Below are 16201 nucleotides of genomic sequence, written 5' to 3'. Positions count from 1 at the left end.
TCTCAAAGCATTCTATAAAAATTTAATGAATTATTCAATAATTAAAAAAAATATTTAAAATCTTATGTTATACAAATAAATAAGCTTGCTTCAAATTGCTCATTCTGAACTTAATTCTTCTCTTTAGAATAATCTTTATCTGAGTGCAGTAAATTTCTTGCAAACTAAACCCCATTTTTAGGCTTAGCCTGACTTTAACTGCCTGCCAAATCTTCCGCAATCCCCGGAAAGCCCTGAGAATATTAGGCGAAACAATTATTCATCTGTTAAGTAGGCAGTATCTGCTGCCGATATGGAACATGGTGTAATCGTGTCTAGCTCTAATTACTTTTACAGCGACAACTTTTATCGCCCATCGCAGCGAATATCTCCGGTTTGAGGGGCAATATTTACGCATAAATAAGCACAAAGTCGACGGAGACGGGGAAGAAAATTTGTCAAAGCGTGTTTTTGGTAGTGGACTTTAAAGAGGCGAACACAGTACGATATTCGCGGCTGTTAAGTTCCGAATACCGTTTTCCAAGTTTCCCGGCAAGCCAAGTGCTCTTTCTCTTTCGGGGTTTTCTCTTTGGCTGGCTGTTCGAATCGAAATTCGAACTCAAATCAAAGCTAAAGTCGCGAAGAAAACGCATTGACGACCAAAACGACGAAGTTTGGTTTCAGTCCGTTAACTGGTTCGGACTTTCGGTCTGAGAGAGTTCGAAACTCCTAACAGAAATACGCTTAACAGAAATTGAACAACGTTTTTATTCATTTGCAGCGCAGCGGTAAAGTTTGTGGTCAAGATTTTGACGCTGTTCTTAAAATTGTTGTCCAAATCTGTTAAGCATTTCTGTTAAGTATTTCTGTTAGCAGCTCGAAAAAATCACCTCCAGCACACGAAAGAGACTACAGAATCTTTCGGGTTTCGGTCTTGAGCATTTAACGGACTTACACACCCGACGATACCACTTTATACTCCACCATAGTCGCGAGGAAAACGCATCGACGATGGGTATCCAGTAGATACGCGAAGCTATAACGGTACACATGTTGCTGTCGGAAAACGCGAGCGGTCCAAGTGGAAATGTAGCCCAATCCGTTCGCTTCAGGGTTTCCATTTAAAGCGCTCCCTCGCACACGTACACACACACATACACACACATTCGTACATCGTAACGCACACCAACGCGCACCCACTCACACACAAACACAGACACACACACACAGAAACCCAGACTGGCACGCACAAGTGTTCTCGGCTCTTGTACTCGAGCACGCACCACTACAGGCGCACAAGTGCGGTGTATCTGTGTGAGTAGAAGAGGTGTTTGGCATTGTGCTCATATACAGGATTTAGTGGCGAAGTGCTTAATAAAACCCATCATAAACCCCAAAACCGTCGAAAGTGATAAATGCAAATTATCCCTAATGAAATACAACCAATCGCAAAAGTGTGTGGCCTCGAGCAGCTAACGATAATCTCAACAAATGGCCAAGTGGTAATGCATCGCCGGAATTCATCTTGCCGGTTTTCAGTACTCGAAATTCTAGGCCAATAATTTGATATAATAAACCCAACTAAAATATGCTGAATCCCAATAAGAAGACGTGTGTATCGTAACAAACTTGAATGAATTAGTAGACAAGAAAATAACCTTGACTTGCCAATCGAAATGTCCTATTAAAAGTTAAAGAAATCACGAAAACTTTGTAATGGATTGCTGTCTGGAAAACAAAATAAGAAGAAGGAAAATCCAGCAATATTTGTCCAATAAATACTTGTCTGCAAACAAGAAACAATTAGCTACTTTAATAATTACCCAAAATATTTTTTTTGTTTTGAAACAAATTCTTGCAACGACAACTGAGTCTTGATTAAAATAGCTTAAATTCCCCAAAAACCGTTAGCAAGTATTTAAATTCTTTGATAAAACCCTCGACAATAACTCGTTGGCTTGTCTGGCCGAAACTTCAAGGATTAGCCAAAATAAAATAAAATGAAATGTTGGAAAAAATCTTATGAAAATCCCGGCAGACTAAAATAGCAACAAACGTTGCCGCGGCTGACTTTGAAAATCGCTCCAGCACTCGAGCTCCAGCTCCATTTGCCAGTTGCCAGTTGCCACCACTTCAGCGGCTCTCCACTCGAAGGAAGGGCTGGCTGCTCGGTTTGTGGTGCCGTGCCTCGAGTTCGTCGATAATTGGAATTTACGACTGTGGCATAAAAAAAAAAACGAAGAGGAGAAACCGGCAGAATACGGACTACAAGGCTGCAAAGGATATAACCGTGGCACGGGCTCCTCGCCGTTGTTTGGTGACTCGTGCTCAAATCCCATTCCTGGCACCCACTTCCCAGCTCCCTCCCACCTTACTGTTCCCTGTTCCCAACCTGAATCCCCCAATAATACCAAACCCGTGCCCCTTAACCCCAAACCCATTGCGATAGTCGGGTGCCGTGTAAATATTTTTTTGTCGTCGCTCCGTGTGCGGTTGAGTTCAATTGGCCCTGTCAGTGGCAGGCGCGCTGATTTGTTATGGTAATAGTTGTCAAAACGAGAGGAGATTCGAGAGATCCTCGGCGGCACTTGATTACACTTGGCCACAATCACACACGTGCGGATAGTGAGGATGCGGATAGTGAGCTTAACGCAATCAAAACTAAGTTGCAACAGCAGGAGGTGCGAACGTAAATCTTGGCCAATTAGGCGTGCAATCAGTTCTGTGCGAGTTTCGAGTACCAAGTTACCCGAGTTCGAGTTCCGAGTTCGTTAAGAGGTTCGAGTTCCCTTGCTTACAAATGTTTATCTCTCGGTTCAATCGCAGATTCCGTTCAGACGGCGTGTCTGTGGCTCATTAGAAGCAAACTAGCCAGAAGCTGGCCGAAAGCAAAACAAACCCTAGTTTCGGTTCCAGTTCGAAGTTCCCCAAAAGCAAAAGCAAAACAGCAAAATCGAAATCAAACAAAGCAGGGCAATAAAAACAACATGGAATATTGAATGAAATCGGCTGGCATATATGCACATACATTAGCAGGTGAGTTATCTGGCTGCTTATTTCCCTCAAAATTTATGCTCATGCATATCTGCATAATCGCAAATTAAGCTACATAATTAATAAGCCAGGAGCCAGCCCCATCGCTGTCACTCGGCGTTGATGTAGCACTTTGGGGAGCCATCAACTGCCTTTAGCCAGCCTTTTGCTTTGGCCTTTTGCTTTGCCGGCCATCTCTTTACCTACATTCCCGTCGTATCGGCTCTTACTATATAGTCGGCGTGCTATATGTGTACGTGCCACTGCTTTCCGAAAAGTATCGATGTCTGTAATCTTAATTAGCAACACCACAGCAACCGGCAAACAGAGACAACATCAGCCAGCGACCAGGCCCACAAAAATCTCTTAGCATTTCAAGCATGGCGTATCCGTACACTGCCGCCTTTTTCCTCTGATTTTCTTTGCACTGTAGAAAAAAAAGGGATTAAAAATAAGAACTTATAATAAGTCAATAATTAAACCTATTTAAATATACTTGTTACTCTACTGGTATTTAGCAATTCTTAAACAATAAAGAATACGATTTTTAAACCAGAATTGAGAATACCTGAAAGTCATCTTCAGATTATGAACAATTAGGTGTACGAATAAGCTTTGTTTTTGAGTCTTCATTAGTCACCTTAATTATCTTGTTTATAACAAAATTTATCCCCACATCCGGAATTGATTTTTATTGGTTCCCCATCTAGGACGTATTTCTCCAAGTGCTAAGCATTTTTTCTGGACATTTCTCACAAAAATCACATTACATTGAAGGCCGAAACCGGTTTCGGTTGATTTCTTGTCATATTTCGTGTAGAAGCCAAAGGTGTTTTGTACAAATGGCCAGCAAACTAAACAAACTTAGTCGCCGGCCAGCGGCAACCCGCAACCGGCTGCCCATCAAAGAGTTATTTATACTTATTAATGCCGACGATGAGTCCGAGGAGAGCAAAGCCCCACCGGTTTCCCCCCTCCCCCTCAAGCCCCCCTCTCCTCCCCAAAGGTCGAACGACATCCCTAGTTGTAGTTTATTCGGGGTATGCAAATATCTTTGATCTGCTTTCAGGCTGAAAAATTCGCACCTCCATGTGCGAACAAAGCGCCCATGGGGCCCACGATTTGAGTGCATAGGAAATCAAGTTTACGACTTTTGCGGATGGGCTGCTCCTCGTTTTAGCCGCAGAGAGAAAGGGTAATATATTTAGCGGGGGCCCAGCGGTTTAATTGCTTCCATTAGAAATCGCTTAGCGACTTTAAGTGGCAGCCGGCGGACGGAAATTGAAATTACAGGTGTAAATTTACAATCCGGTTTATGCGATTTGATGGCTATGATATGTTGGCTTTTTCAAACTCAAATGAGGCTCGACACCTTCAATCAAACAATCGGGAAAATCGCTTTGTTTGCCGCCTTCCAGCTGCTTTTTGTGCGCTGGAAATATTATTTCATTATTTGTTAAGTAAAAACGAAATAAATAATTAATAAATCAACGCATCCATTGTTTATTCTATGTGGCAATAAAAACAGATAAAAGCTAATGAATTTTAAATAGCGAAGAATTCAAGTTCAGTGAGATAACCGGTTCTCTTTGGTGGGGTCAGCTTGTCAGCATTCAAAATATTTTGTTGGAATCGACCAAAAGTGGTTAACAAAGGGAGCTCTTAAAGGGCCACAAAGAGGCTCACAAATACCCTTGGAAATCCATCACAATAAAGGTAGTTTGAGATACATATAATTACGGAGGCAGTTGATTGATATGACTGTATTTGATTTTCATTTTGAATATTTATCGATTCGCTATGGTTCTTATTAAATGGGTTTTACGATTTTCTAAGAAGCCATGAGGCAGGGTATATGGGTATATATCTCTCCCTATCAAAATCGAGTCTGGGCCAAGTGTTTGTCTATCACATTCATAGGCAAATTGCGGACGGCATATTGATGAGCAGCTCTTCTTTTTCGACCGGGGGAAATGGAATATCGTAATAATTAATTAAGTTATAACATTAAATGGCCATAAAGGGGCATTAGGCCCATAACTTTGAGTGGACATATGAGCATGAGCCATGCCACTTGACTGGAATCTCGGATATTCGTTAGCCATAACTCTTTCCCCCTTTGTTATCGCAGTTTGCGATCTCAGCCGAAAAAGGGGGCAACTTGCCCATATGTCTGGCATTCCGGTCATCATCACCATCTTTTACGACTTCAAACTGACTGGCCAACCAGGGACATACTTTCCCGGCCACAATCCGGATAGCTCACTTCACTTTTCTCGCCTTGTCAGTTTTGATTTTTCGGTTTTGGCTTTTTGGCAATGTCAGCTATGTGCCAAAACAAATGACTTCACATTTTTTAAAGATATTACGTTGACACACAGCACCGTAAATTGGATAGTCGACCGCAAATGCGTCATGAATTCCAACCTGGCCAAGAGCTAAGAACGCCATTCGTCAAATGGGGTATGAATACATCTAAAAGCCAGCATCCGCAGTTATTACCTCAATAAAAGTGTTAGTTACACTTTAGCGACTTTCTATGAGACTTCATCAAATCGCCAAAATGAGTGGGACGTGTTGATCCCGGAACGCATTGTTCTCTTAAATACGTGTGATTTATTGGCGAGATGAATGGAATTGACAGCGGTTATTAATTGTGATTTGGTAGACAAAAGACACGTTTACCCAAAAAAATATTTAAATTTTTGCCCTTGGTGCTGACCAATTAAGTTTAGCAATCACTTTGATCGAAGATGGGAATCGTTCTTTTTGAAATGGTGCATATCCTAAAGTTGTTGAGAGCATTGCAAAAGACATTCATTGCAAATTGAGTGCTCGAATTCGGGAGCTTAATAATGCTACGATTCATATCTTAATTGCTTTTCCCCACAGCAATATCAAACTGTTTTACTCCCATTGATGGTAAATGGAGTTGAAGGTATTATGCTTAATGCTATCTGCGCCACAAATATAATGCCTCCCCATTATTCACACAGGCCACATGAATTTCAGAGTCGGTTTAAACTTTAAAGGCCATGGGCAAACAAAGTTTTCCGTATTTTAAATATTTTTCTTCGTGCTGTATATTTAATTGGGTTTGCATTATAGCAGTTACTTTTTTGGCAGTCACCAGTTTATTAGTTTTATAAGTGACAGGCGGGATTTTGCAAAATAGTTTGCGTAACCACAAAATTTATGTGATTGAAGCCAAAAACCTAAAATGCTGAAATTCATTTACAAATATGCGGAAAATGTTTTCCTATTGGTTATGTATTCCTTTGTTTGTTCTGCTTTGAACGTTTAAAATAATTTAAAATTATGGGCTACAGCTGATATGCAAATATGCAAAAAAAAACAGAAATCAATCAACCATTATACATACATTTAAGAATTTAAATATAATATAAAACATTAGTATACTCCAAAGTAAAATGTTGAAAATATATCCTAACGACCTTATCACAGTGTAGTAACTAATGACTTGAACTATTGCATTGTGCAGCTAAAGGATAGCCAATCACCCCCCGTTCGCCCACAAGTTCCGCATCATGGATGAAAGTGCGATAATCTATCAATGGCTATGAGAAAGGTCAAAAGAAAAGTCTTAGCAAGCGATAAGTTTGAGTAAAAGAGAAACCGAAAATCATGCATCACGAGGAAACGTACCAAGTAGTTTGCCGACTGATTGAAAAGGAGGAGCGGGAGGATCGGGAGCCCTCCTCCTCCTCCCGGAGAAGAGCCACCACATCGCCCCACTTATTCCCCAGCTCGAATGCCTGGAGGCAGTTGCTCCTGCCGCTGCTCATGCTGTCTGGGATTCTCCAGGTGCTCGGCACGTACATCGAACAGGATGAACTCATGCAGAATCTCGACCGACCGGTTCCACTCAGCACCGTGCAGGGAGTCCTTGGGCGGCAGGCGATGCTTCCTTGCGACATCTCGCCGCAGGAAAGGGACGACGCCGTCTACATGGTCCTCTGGTTTCGCGAGGGCGATGGCGAGCCCATCTACAAGTAAGTGGAAAGCCAAATCAAATAATCGATATAAAGCTTGAAGCATTAGGTGGAAATTCATCTTTCCTTAGATTCAACTGTTCGTTTTAATTTAAAAGCTTTCCTTTAATCCTGTAGGAAGTTTTGTATAGTGGTCATTAGTATTAATGTTTCAAATCCAGAAACGAATTAATCACGCAAAAACTTAATAACAATTAACAGGCCCTGGGGTGTAATTAAATACATATTATGCGGAAACATTGCAGAAGCAAATTCGCCGCTGAGATTTATGTCCTTGCAGTTTTAGTAATAGTGATTTCGTTTAGTTAAATACTTAATTAGAAAAGTAATAGATTAAGTTTGCTTTAAATAATTGAAGTTTGAATTTTTGTCTTTGATAAATTTTATAGTTATTTTTTTATTAGTTTTTTTTATACCCTTGCAGAGCAAAGGGTATTATAATTTTGGCCAGAAGTTTGCAACGCAGTGAAGGAGACACCTTAGACCCCATAAAGTATATATATTCTTGATCAGCATCACCATCTGAATCGAAATACGTCTGTACGTCTGTCCGTCTGTCCGTCTGTCCGTCTGTCCGTCTGTCTGTCTGTCCGTCTGTCCGTCTGTCCGTCTGTCCGTCTGTCCTCCTGTCCGTTTCTGCCCAAACTAGTCTCTCATTTTTAAAGCTATCTTGCTGAAACTTTCCCAAAAGGTGTGTAGCTATTGCACGCAGTATATAAGTCGGAACGGGCCGGATCGGGCGACTATATAGGATAGCTCCCATACAAGAGATTAAAATACAAAATTCTAACGCCGTTGTTTTTGATCAGATCGACTTGATTTCTTCCACATGGCGTTTTCTAGTTACTATTGAATTTCGGGTTAAATTTTATCGAAATCGGATAACTCTATCATATAGCTGCCATAGGAGAGATCAAAAAATATATAAAGAATTAATGGAAATTAATTGATAAGGTGATTGTTTTTCATCACACGACTATGATTTTTTGAGTATCAAGTTTTTTAACTAGCCTTGGTTTATAAAAAAATGTTCATAAAAATCGGACAACTATATCATATAGAAAGATCGAAAAATCTATATAGAATTAACGGAAATAAAATGATAACATCGTTATTTCTCATCAGAGAATCATGATTTTTGGAATATAGAGTTTTCTAACGACTCTTGAATAACAAATAAAATTTCATCAAAATCGGACGACTATATCATATAACTGTCATATGAACAATAGTCAAAAATATGAAAAATTAGTAGAAAAGTCGTCGTTGCTTCGATGTTGTTTAGCCTTTGTGTATTCTGTTCGAAATATTTGATGACTGCAAGGGTATATAAGCTTCGGTTTGCCGAAGCTAGCTTCCTTTCTTGTTTTATTAAAACATCAGTTAAATTATTAAATTTAAAACCCTTTTATTACAGTTTTGATGTGCGAGGTCGTCAGTTTGGCCAAGCGCGTCTGTGGTCCTCGCCGTCGGCCTTCGGCACCCGCGCCCACTTCAGCAGCACCACCCACCCCGCCCAGCTGAAGATCGACAACATCCGGATCGAGGACGAAGGAGTCTACCGGTGTCGCGTCGACTTCCGCAACTCTCCCACCCGGAATCTGAAGATCAACCTTACAGTCATCGTTCCTCCAGACAGACCCATCATATATGGCCAAAACAGGCACGAAAAAGCTGGAAATGTGGAGTCCTTCAATGAGGGAAACGACATCGTCCTATCCTGCGAAGTATCAGGAGGTAATACATTTGATTGCATCTTGTAAATTAAACTAAAAGTGCAATTATGATTAATTTATAAACCGATACAAAATTCAACTAAAAACCCAAAAGCTAACTTATTATATCTTTTATCATTTTTATCAGAAAAACCTTTCCTCTATTAGACAATTAACTTTCGTGAATTTTTTACAAGTTGAATAATTTATTGAAATGCCCATGTTATTCACTCAACCCATGCAATCAATGTAAAAAAGCTTTGTTTTAAAGTTGGGCAATTAATAAAAAATGCTCGACATTTAAATTTCGTGAATTTTACAAATTGAATAATTTATTAAAACGTGTTTGCTATTCACTCCATCCACTCCATCCACGAAAATTCAGGGCGGCCGCGGCCCAATGTCACCTGGTACTTGGACAACACGGCCATCGACGAGTCCTTCGAGCAGCGGCCCGATGGCAAAACGATTAACCACCTGTCCTATCCAAATGTTGGCCGTCAACACCTGAACTCCCGTCTAATGTGCGTGGCCAGCAATACGAATCTGACGCCACCGAACAACAAGGTGGTTGTACTGGACGTGAATCGTGAGTGAAGCTGGCTAGGATCACCTTTTGTTCGGAAGTTCTAATGGTTTCTGTTACAGTGAAACCCATTGCCGTGCACATCCTCACCAAGGATCGATTTGTATCCGCGGATCGCACCTACGATGTGGAGTGCAAGAGCTCCGGATCGAAGCCTCCAGCATTGATTACCTGGTGGAAGGGCAGCAAGCAGCTGAAGAAGCTCACCAAGAACGTAAGCCCAGCTCGTAATGAGAATGCGCCGACCAAGTCCCGAAACTCATTAATTAAACACAAATTAATATTGTGTACTGTGTGCGTTGCTTATAATTGCCACAAATTTCCCTTCCATTTTCGCCGGGTTTTTCGGTTCGGTTCCATTCGCCTTGGCCTTGGATATCCCAAACTTTGCTTTCTGTTCCGTTCGGTTCGGTTACTTTTCGGCCCCGCTTCCGTTCCATTATTCATTTCCTAATGGACTCTGTTTGCGTTTCTTTTTTAGTTTAATGAACCCGATAATCAATCTCTAAGTATACTGACGTTTACGCCCGGACGCGAGGACGATGGCAAATATTTAACATGTCGGGCGGAAAATCAATTCATCGACGGCAGCGCCATTGAGGACAAATGGCGACTCATTGTCCATTGTAAGGAAAGCTGCGCCGCAGTTGAGAAAGTGAAGCCTAATTGCAAAAAAATCCTTTCTACTTTCTCCTTTCTCGCCTCTCGTTTCTCGATTCTCGTTTCTCATTTCTCATTTCTCCCATGTGGCCACAGACCAGCCGACCACAACGCTCAAGATTGGCTCCTCGCTGAATCCCGACGACATCAAGGAGGGCGACGATGCGTACTTCGAGTGCATTGTGCTGGCCAACCCGAAGCCCTACAAGATGTCCTGGTTCCATAATGTAAGCATGTCCCTGAATAATGGGGCCAACTACTTGGCCTCACTGCGAAAAACAAATCGAATTTTCATAATTTACAGAGTACTTTCACTCTTGATTTTCACTGTATTTCTGATAGTTACAGAAAGTTCGAGAACTCAGTATAACTATATATTGCATTCACCTAAAGTTGAAAAATAAAATCTTGATAAATTCGCTTTTATTTGTTGTCAAGCTAAATGACACGGATTCAAATCATTAATATTTATAATATGTTTTGATATAAACAACTTGCGTTCTTTACTTCAATAATTAACACTAAATCAAAGCCTATGGTGATTAATATGTTTTTTATTGACATGCTAATTATGAGATTTAAATGACATACGAACAGTTTTCATACAAAAATATTATGTATGTCAGTTATTTTCTTGTGATAAGTTTATGCGCCTATACATTCTTTTTTTGATTTCTACCTACTTTATGACTGATTTCCTCCCTTTTTTTCTCTCTGTGCAGGGCAAGGAGCTGCAGCACAACATATCCGCGGGCGTCATCCTGTCGGATCAGTCGCTGGTGCTGCAGAGCGTTTCGCGCGCCTCCGCCGGCGACTACACCTGCCTGGCTGTCAACTCGGAGGGCAAGGGCCCCAGTAATCCGGTCACATTGCGCATACGCTGTAAGTAAATCGCAGCCAAATCCCAACCGTCTCCATCCGACAACCAACCGAAGCACCCTCTCTCCGTCCCCCCTTCCCGTCGCTTCCATCGAAGTTAGCCAAGTTTGGCTTTGAACTAACGTCTCTGTAATTTCCAATTTAATCCTTGAGTTTGAATGGCTCTTAATGTATTTAGAGTACGGGGCTCACTGCTAAATTCTGGCCCGAAGCCAAGAACAAAGGCTGAGTAGGTGTGTCGTCCCAAGTCCCCAGCATATACTTCTCCATCCCTCCCCTTTCCCCACATTTTCCACTTTCCCCTCTTTCTCCACTTTCCCTGCAGAAATTCCCACAACCCGCAGTCCTTGCGACTCACGTTAATGACCAAGATTATGGCGCAATGAATGCATTGCCTTGGCACTTGCCCGGCCTCCTCCTCCTCAAAATTCCCCGACTCTGGCACCGAATGATATTCCAAATGACCAGGAGCTTGGCTTAGGCATCGCAATGCCCAAAATGCGGCAGCCAAATTCGAAATTCGGCATTAATTTCAAGTCCGTTTAAAGTGCATAACTGCGAGAAATTATGAGTTGGGCGGAAACATTGCAAAGATTAAGAATAAGTTGGTAATTCCTCTTCGATGCTCGGTTTATTATTAAGAAGTTTGCTTATTTGGTAGTGCAGAAAGTATTTTCCTTTATTTCTTTTCACTTTTATTTTGAACAATATCCTTTGACCCAATTTTTTTCGAGTGCATTGCCAATCGCTTCCGCCTGCATATCGCCAATCGTTTTGTTCGAACGGCTTGATGGGGCGTTAAATATTTCAATAAGCGCTCTGATTACTCACTTGTCTTCGATAGACGCCCCGATCTGTGCCACGGACCACGAGGAGCTGCTGGGGGCCCTCAAGCACGAGACCCTGCCACTGAAATGCGAGGTGGACTCCTCGCCGCCGGCGGACTCCTTCCACTGGACCTTCAACTCGTCCGGCGAGCAGACGGAACTGCCAGCCCGCCTCCACTCCAGCGAGGTAGCACTTGCACTTGCTAACTATCTGTGTATCTATCTATATACTCTATATATTCCACTCAAGACGGGCATGTCGCGACTGAACTACACACCGAGCACGGACCTCGACTATGGAACGATATCCTGCTGGGCGAAGAACTCGATTGGCACGCAGAAGAGTCCCTGCGTGTTCCAGATTGTGGCAGCCGGTAAGCAGCCCTCATCATCAGCGCCATTATTTGATTTGGCCCAGTTAATCAGGGGTGAATATAACTCTATCCGCAGGTCGGCCGTTCCCCCTGCAGAACTGCTCGGTGACCAATCAGTCGGTGGACTCGCTGCAAGTCGACTGCCTGGAGGGATTCGACGGCGGACTTCCGCAGGGATTCATGCTGGAGCTCGTCGAGCTGAACACTCTGCGGCTGGCCAGGAACATCACGGTTTCGGTAAGCCGACCGGTCGTCTTAATTACTGGGCGGGTGGCGCAGTGGACCGCTTTATCGGGATGCTTCCCTAGCCAATGAGGGTTCTGTGTAATTAATTGCCGTGAAGTGTTCCGGGGAACCGTAGATAAGCGCCGGAAGATGTTGCATACTTTAAGGCGCCCTCTTTTTTAAATGGTGAATTCCCGTAAAAAAGCAATAATTGGTTGAATAAATTATTTTAAAGATGTTAGGCCATGTTTGCCAGACAATTAATGAAGTTATTTTGCAAGAAAAAATAATTTGAAGGGCGCCTTAAAACGACTCCAAGAGTTCTGTTCAAACTATGTTTTATGGGATCTAAAATTTCGCATTAAAGTCAGTGCTTTAAAGTTTAATTATTTATGATGCAACCTTTTATGTATTTTCCCGAAAGCCTTTGCCATAAATTAAATTTGTTTAAATACTGAGCTGTAATAAAATGGGTCTTAAAGAGCGGGTCAAAATGTACTAAACATTTTTAATGGCATTTCAATTTAAACACTCGAAAACTAATTCATAAATTCGTTCGTTCGTTGTTTGCATTCCCCTTAATTATTTAGCACACGCCGGTGACCTTTGTGATAGACAATTTAGACCAGGCGGCCACCTATCGCATGGTGATATTCGCCGTTAATGCCAAAGGTCGTTCGGAGCCCACCATAATCGACGACATCAACTTCAAGGGCGTGGCGAAGTTCACAGGTGAGTGCCGCGGTCCGAGAACCCTTGGTAATTGGGAATTATGTGGCAATAATTTAATTGCGGCCTCGCAGGCGCCTCCACCGGCCTCTCGATGCCCCTCTCGCCATTCCTGGCCGGATTGACCCTGATGTGCGGCCTGCTCTTCGCCATCTTCTGCATCATGTTGGCGGCCATCTACCGGAGGTTCTCCAATCGGTACGAACCAGCTAAGAGCTAACAGCTACCGGCTAACAGCCACTGGCTAATGGCTAATGGCTGCGGCTTTGCGTTAATGGCCCTCCAATTTAAATTGCAGGCGCAGCGACAGCAATCTGAAGGTGGCCAAGCACACGCAGCTCACCATTCCGGCGGACTGCCAGCTGGACCCGTTGCATCCTGGCGTCCAGCCGGACGGATCCGGCAACCACCAGCCCCACCACAGCCTCCTGCCGCTCAACTGTGACGGTCGCAGCGCGGTCGACTGCCCCGCCCTCGGCGATGTGGGCGGTGTGGGTGGAGGAGGGGGCGTTGGCCTAGAGGGCGGGCTGAAGGGCAGCTCGCCCATCGGCTTGGTGGCCATGTCCGGCGACACACTCCGCTCGACGGCCCGCACTCGGCACAGTCCCATGGCCGATCAGGCCGATATAGACGACACCGATCCCGATGTAATACCAAATCAGTATGGTGAGTATCGGTTGGTCAAGAAAATATATGAGCCTTACACTAGTTGTATTACTAAATACAATTCGTTACAATGTAATCAATAAGAAATACATTTTCGTAAGCTTAATTTTCACTTACATAATTTCAGAATAATTAATAAAAGGCTAGGGCACCAGCTGTTTTGAACCTTACCCAATCCTCAGTTACTTATTTGGCTTTCCTCATTAATATTCTTGCAGAAAAACGTCCGCTGAAGAGCCTGGTTTCCCCGCCGGGCTTCGCCAGCCCCTCGAATCGACTGATGCAGCGCGATTACCTGCGGGATGCGGAGCTCTCGAAGGGGGCGAGCGAGGGGGGACTGGGGGCGGCGGAGGGGCTGTCCAGCATCGGGCTGATGAGCAGTTCCGGGAACGAGGTGCTGCACTACACTTTCCGGCCCAGCAAGCAGATCGTGAGTATCTGAATCTAAAATAAAAGCTGGCAAACTTTCAGTTTTTCAGTTTTTTATTGTATATCTAAAAAACATCGATAGATTTCGATAGTTTCGATAGTTTGCCAGCTTAGGCTTAAACGCTTTTGGTTGTTGGTATATCATACCCTATTTCATGGTGCTCATCTTGTGGCTTTCCTCTCCCGCTTTCTTCCCAAAAAAAAAACCAAACCCGATTACCATACCGCACAGAGCTATGCTACACTGAACAAAAAGGGCATCACCACGTGCAGTCCGCCGCTGGGTTCGCTGAACTACAACGTGAGCACCTCGACGCCCTCCTCCTCGTACCACCTGACGCCCCAGCCCATGGAGGTCAGTCTGCTGAGTCCGAACAATCCGTCGGTGACGTCGTCGCTGAGCGAATACAGATTTCGCACCGGTCCGGAGATCGTAACCACCTCGAATCGCATACAGGAAAGTTGTATATAAAGCTCTCACACACCCATACTTACTTCTGAGTGTACAAAAAAAAAAAAAAGAAAGTAAAACCAAAAGATATAGAGTGGCAAATGTATTAATACATGAGTATCGTACCGCATCGTATCGAATAATATCCTAGCAGCTAGACGTATTTATTCGCATGGTTTGAGGAAAGACTTCTTCTAGCTCGTAAGCATCTTGTGTACTTAATGCAATGCCAAAAGTGTAACTGCAATACACTCGTTTTGTAAATAATCGTTGTCATCTGTTGTTGTAATTAAGCCCGATAAGGAATATTCTCATCGAAAGGAAGGGAAGAGCGAACGAAACTACTTCTAAAGAACATATCGTTTAACGTTTCACCCACACACCATATCCCCCGATATCCTGTTTCCCTAACATATCCTATATCCTGTTTCCTATATTCCGAAATCAAAAGCTGTCAACTTAACATATCGCCGACATCCTAACGCTCGCTAAGCTAACCCAAGGTCATTGTTGTGCGCCAAAAACCAACACAAACAAACAAACAAACAGAAAGCAAACTGAGCAGGCCGATTGCAACTAATTTACGCCATATTTAGTATACCAATAAACGTATATATATATCCATTTAATCTGAACAGGACCTGCACTCTTCCAGAGTTCCCGGCAGAGTGCTGCGGGAGTCGCATTTGTGAGAATATCATGTCCATATCCTCTATGAAAGTATTACCTATTGATTTTCGTTTCGATTAGCCCGAGTGTTTAAGTGTAGCTACCACGTACGTGTATTTAACTAGAGCTAAGTTGTAGTCCTAAGTATCGGTTATAAGCGAAGTGTACATACATGATTACGATTATGATTATATAGCAGGCCGGGACTCCCTACACAGACTCTCCCTGTAATTTGAAATTGTCTAACTGCTCCAACCGAACACACAACTGACAACTGACAACCGACAACCGACAACTGTACATAGGTCATAGGTCATAATTTATTGTGAGGACGAAACGCCGTTCGCTTCGATGTACGTTGTGTTGCCCCCCATCATCTAGGAGTAAATTAAGCATTTATAAAACAATTGCTACGCCGCAACGTGTGTACAAATCTTCGGAGCGATCCGGAGGGAGTGTGTCCCTTCCAGAGCCCCGCCATTCTGAACTCTGAACTGTGAACTCTAAACACTGAATTCTGAATTCTGAATTCCGAATCTGGCCGTTCTTCCCTGGAGCGGACACCCAACAGCTTGAGGATAGTTATATATATCGGATTAAAAATGTATGTATCTTGGAGTATTGCCTCGTGCAATACGAACAGCAAGCGCAAAGATTAGTATAATTTGTCAAGCCTAGTTTTTGTAACTATTAGGAGAAATATTAAATACAATTAAATTATAACTAAATGGAATCGAATCACTGGTCACTTCTTCATTGATGGACAACTCGTCGCTTTAATAAGCACTTGGGCAGCAGGAGGTATTGCGGATAGGAACCTAACTCCTGCGGCACTAGTACTTAGGAAAGCGAACTCGGTAAGTAATCACTCGTTAAATATATATCCCATAGTCACCCTTGATCTGTGGGCCTTGATCTCCGCTCCCTGGTTGCAAGTTCTGAAATGATAAATCAATTAGTATGGAA

General features: G+C 42.9%; 1 protein-coding gene across 6 annotated transcripts; it reads left to right on the top strand.

Moving 5' to 3' along the window:
• Positions 1-1006: 1006 nt before the first annotated feature.
• LOC108091670 (hemicentin-1) lies at positions 1007-15973 on the top strand. Of its 6 annotated transcripts, none has more exons than XM_017190985.1 (18): positions 1007-1293; positions 2806-3015; positions 6515-7025; positions 8443-8762; positions 9126-9329; positions 9389-9540; positions 9808-9952; positions 10083-10213; positions 10709-10868; positions 11710-11879; positions 11943-12066; positions 12143-12303; positions 12882-13023; positions 13095-13218; positions 13319-13686; positions 13905-14116; positions 14348-14572; positions 15205-15973. In XM_017190985.1, the coding sequence occupies exons 3-18, from the start codon at positions 6658-6660 to the stop codon at positions 15256-15258; spliced, it is 3060 nt and encodes a 1019-aa protein (XP_017046474.1). In that variant the 5' UTR covers positions 1007-1293; positions 2806-3015; positions 6515-6657; the 3' UTR covers positions 15259-15973. The 6 variants fall into 6 exon arrangements, with proteins under 6 accessions (XP_017046474.1, XP_017046472.1, XP_017046478.1 ...); XM_017190983.1 differs by having other exon boundaries at positions 1007-1481; XM_017190987.2 differs by lacking the exon at positions 1007-1293 and adding an exon at positions 1515-1590.
• The last annotated feature ends 228 nt before the right edge of the window (positions 15974-16201 follow it).

This window comes from Drosophila ficusphila, unplaced genomic scaffold, assembly GCF_018152265.1.
Source record: "Drosophila ficusphila isolate 14025-0441.05 unplaced genomic scaffold, ASM1815226v1 contig_791, whole genome shotgun sequence".
Lineage (NCBI taxonomy): Eukaryota > Metazoa > Arthropoda > Insecta > Diptera > Drosophilidae > Drosophila > Drosophila ficusphila.
The sequence above is the reverse complement of the archived record's forward strand: the minus strand, read 5'-3'. Positions and strand labels throughout refer to the sequence as shown.

What these genes read in the sequence shown, in the direction of transcription:
- LOC108091670 (XM_017190985.1), top strand. Translation starts at nt 6,658, where the DNA reads ATGCATCACGAGGAAACGTACCAAGTAGTTTGCCGACTGATTGAAAAG. An exon ending in CCAGGAACATCACGGTTTCG is followed by an intron (nt 12,304 to 12,881) that starts GTAAGCCGACCG and finishes TTAATTATTTAG; the next exon opens with CACACGCCGGTGACCTTTGT. An exon ending in CCACCTCGAATCGCATACAG is followed by an intron (nt 14,573 to 15,204) that starts GAAAGTTGTATA and finishes TAATCTGAACAG; the next exon opens with GACCTGCACTCTTCCAGAGT.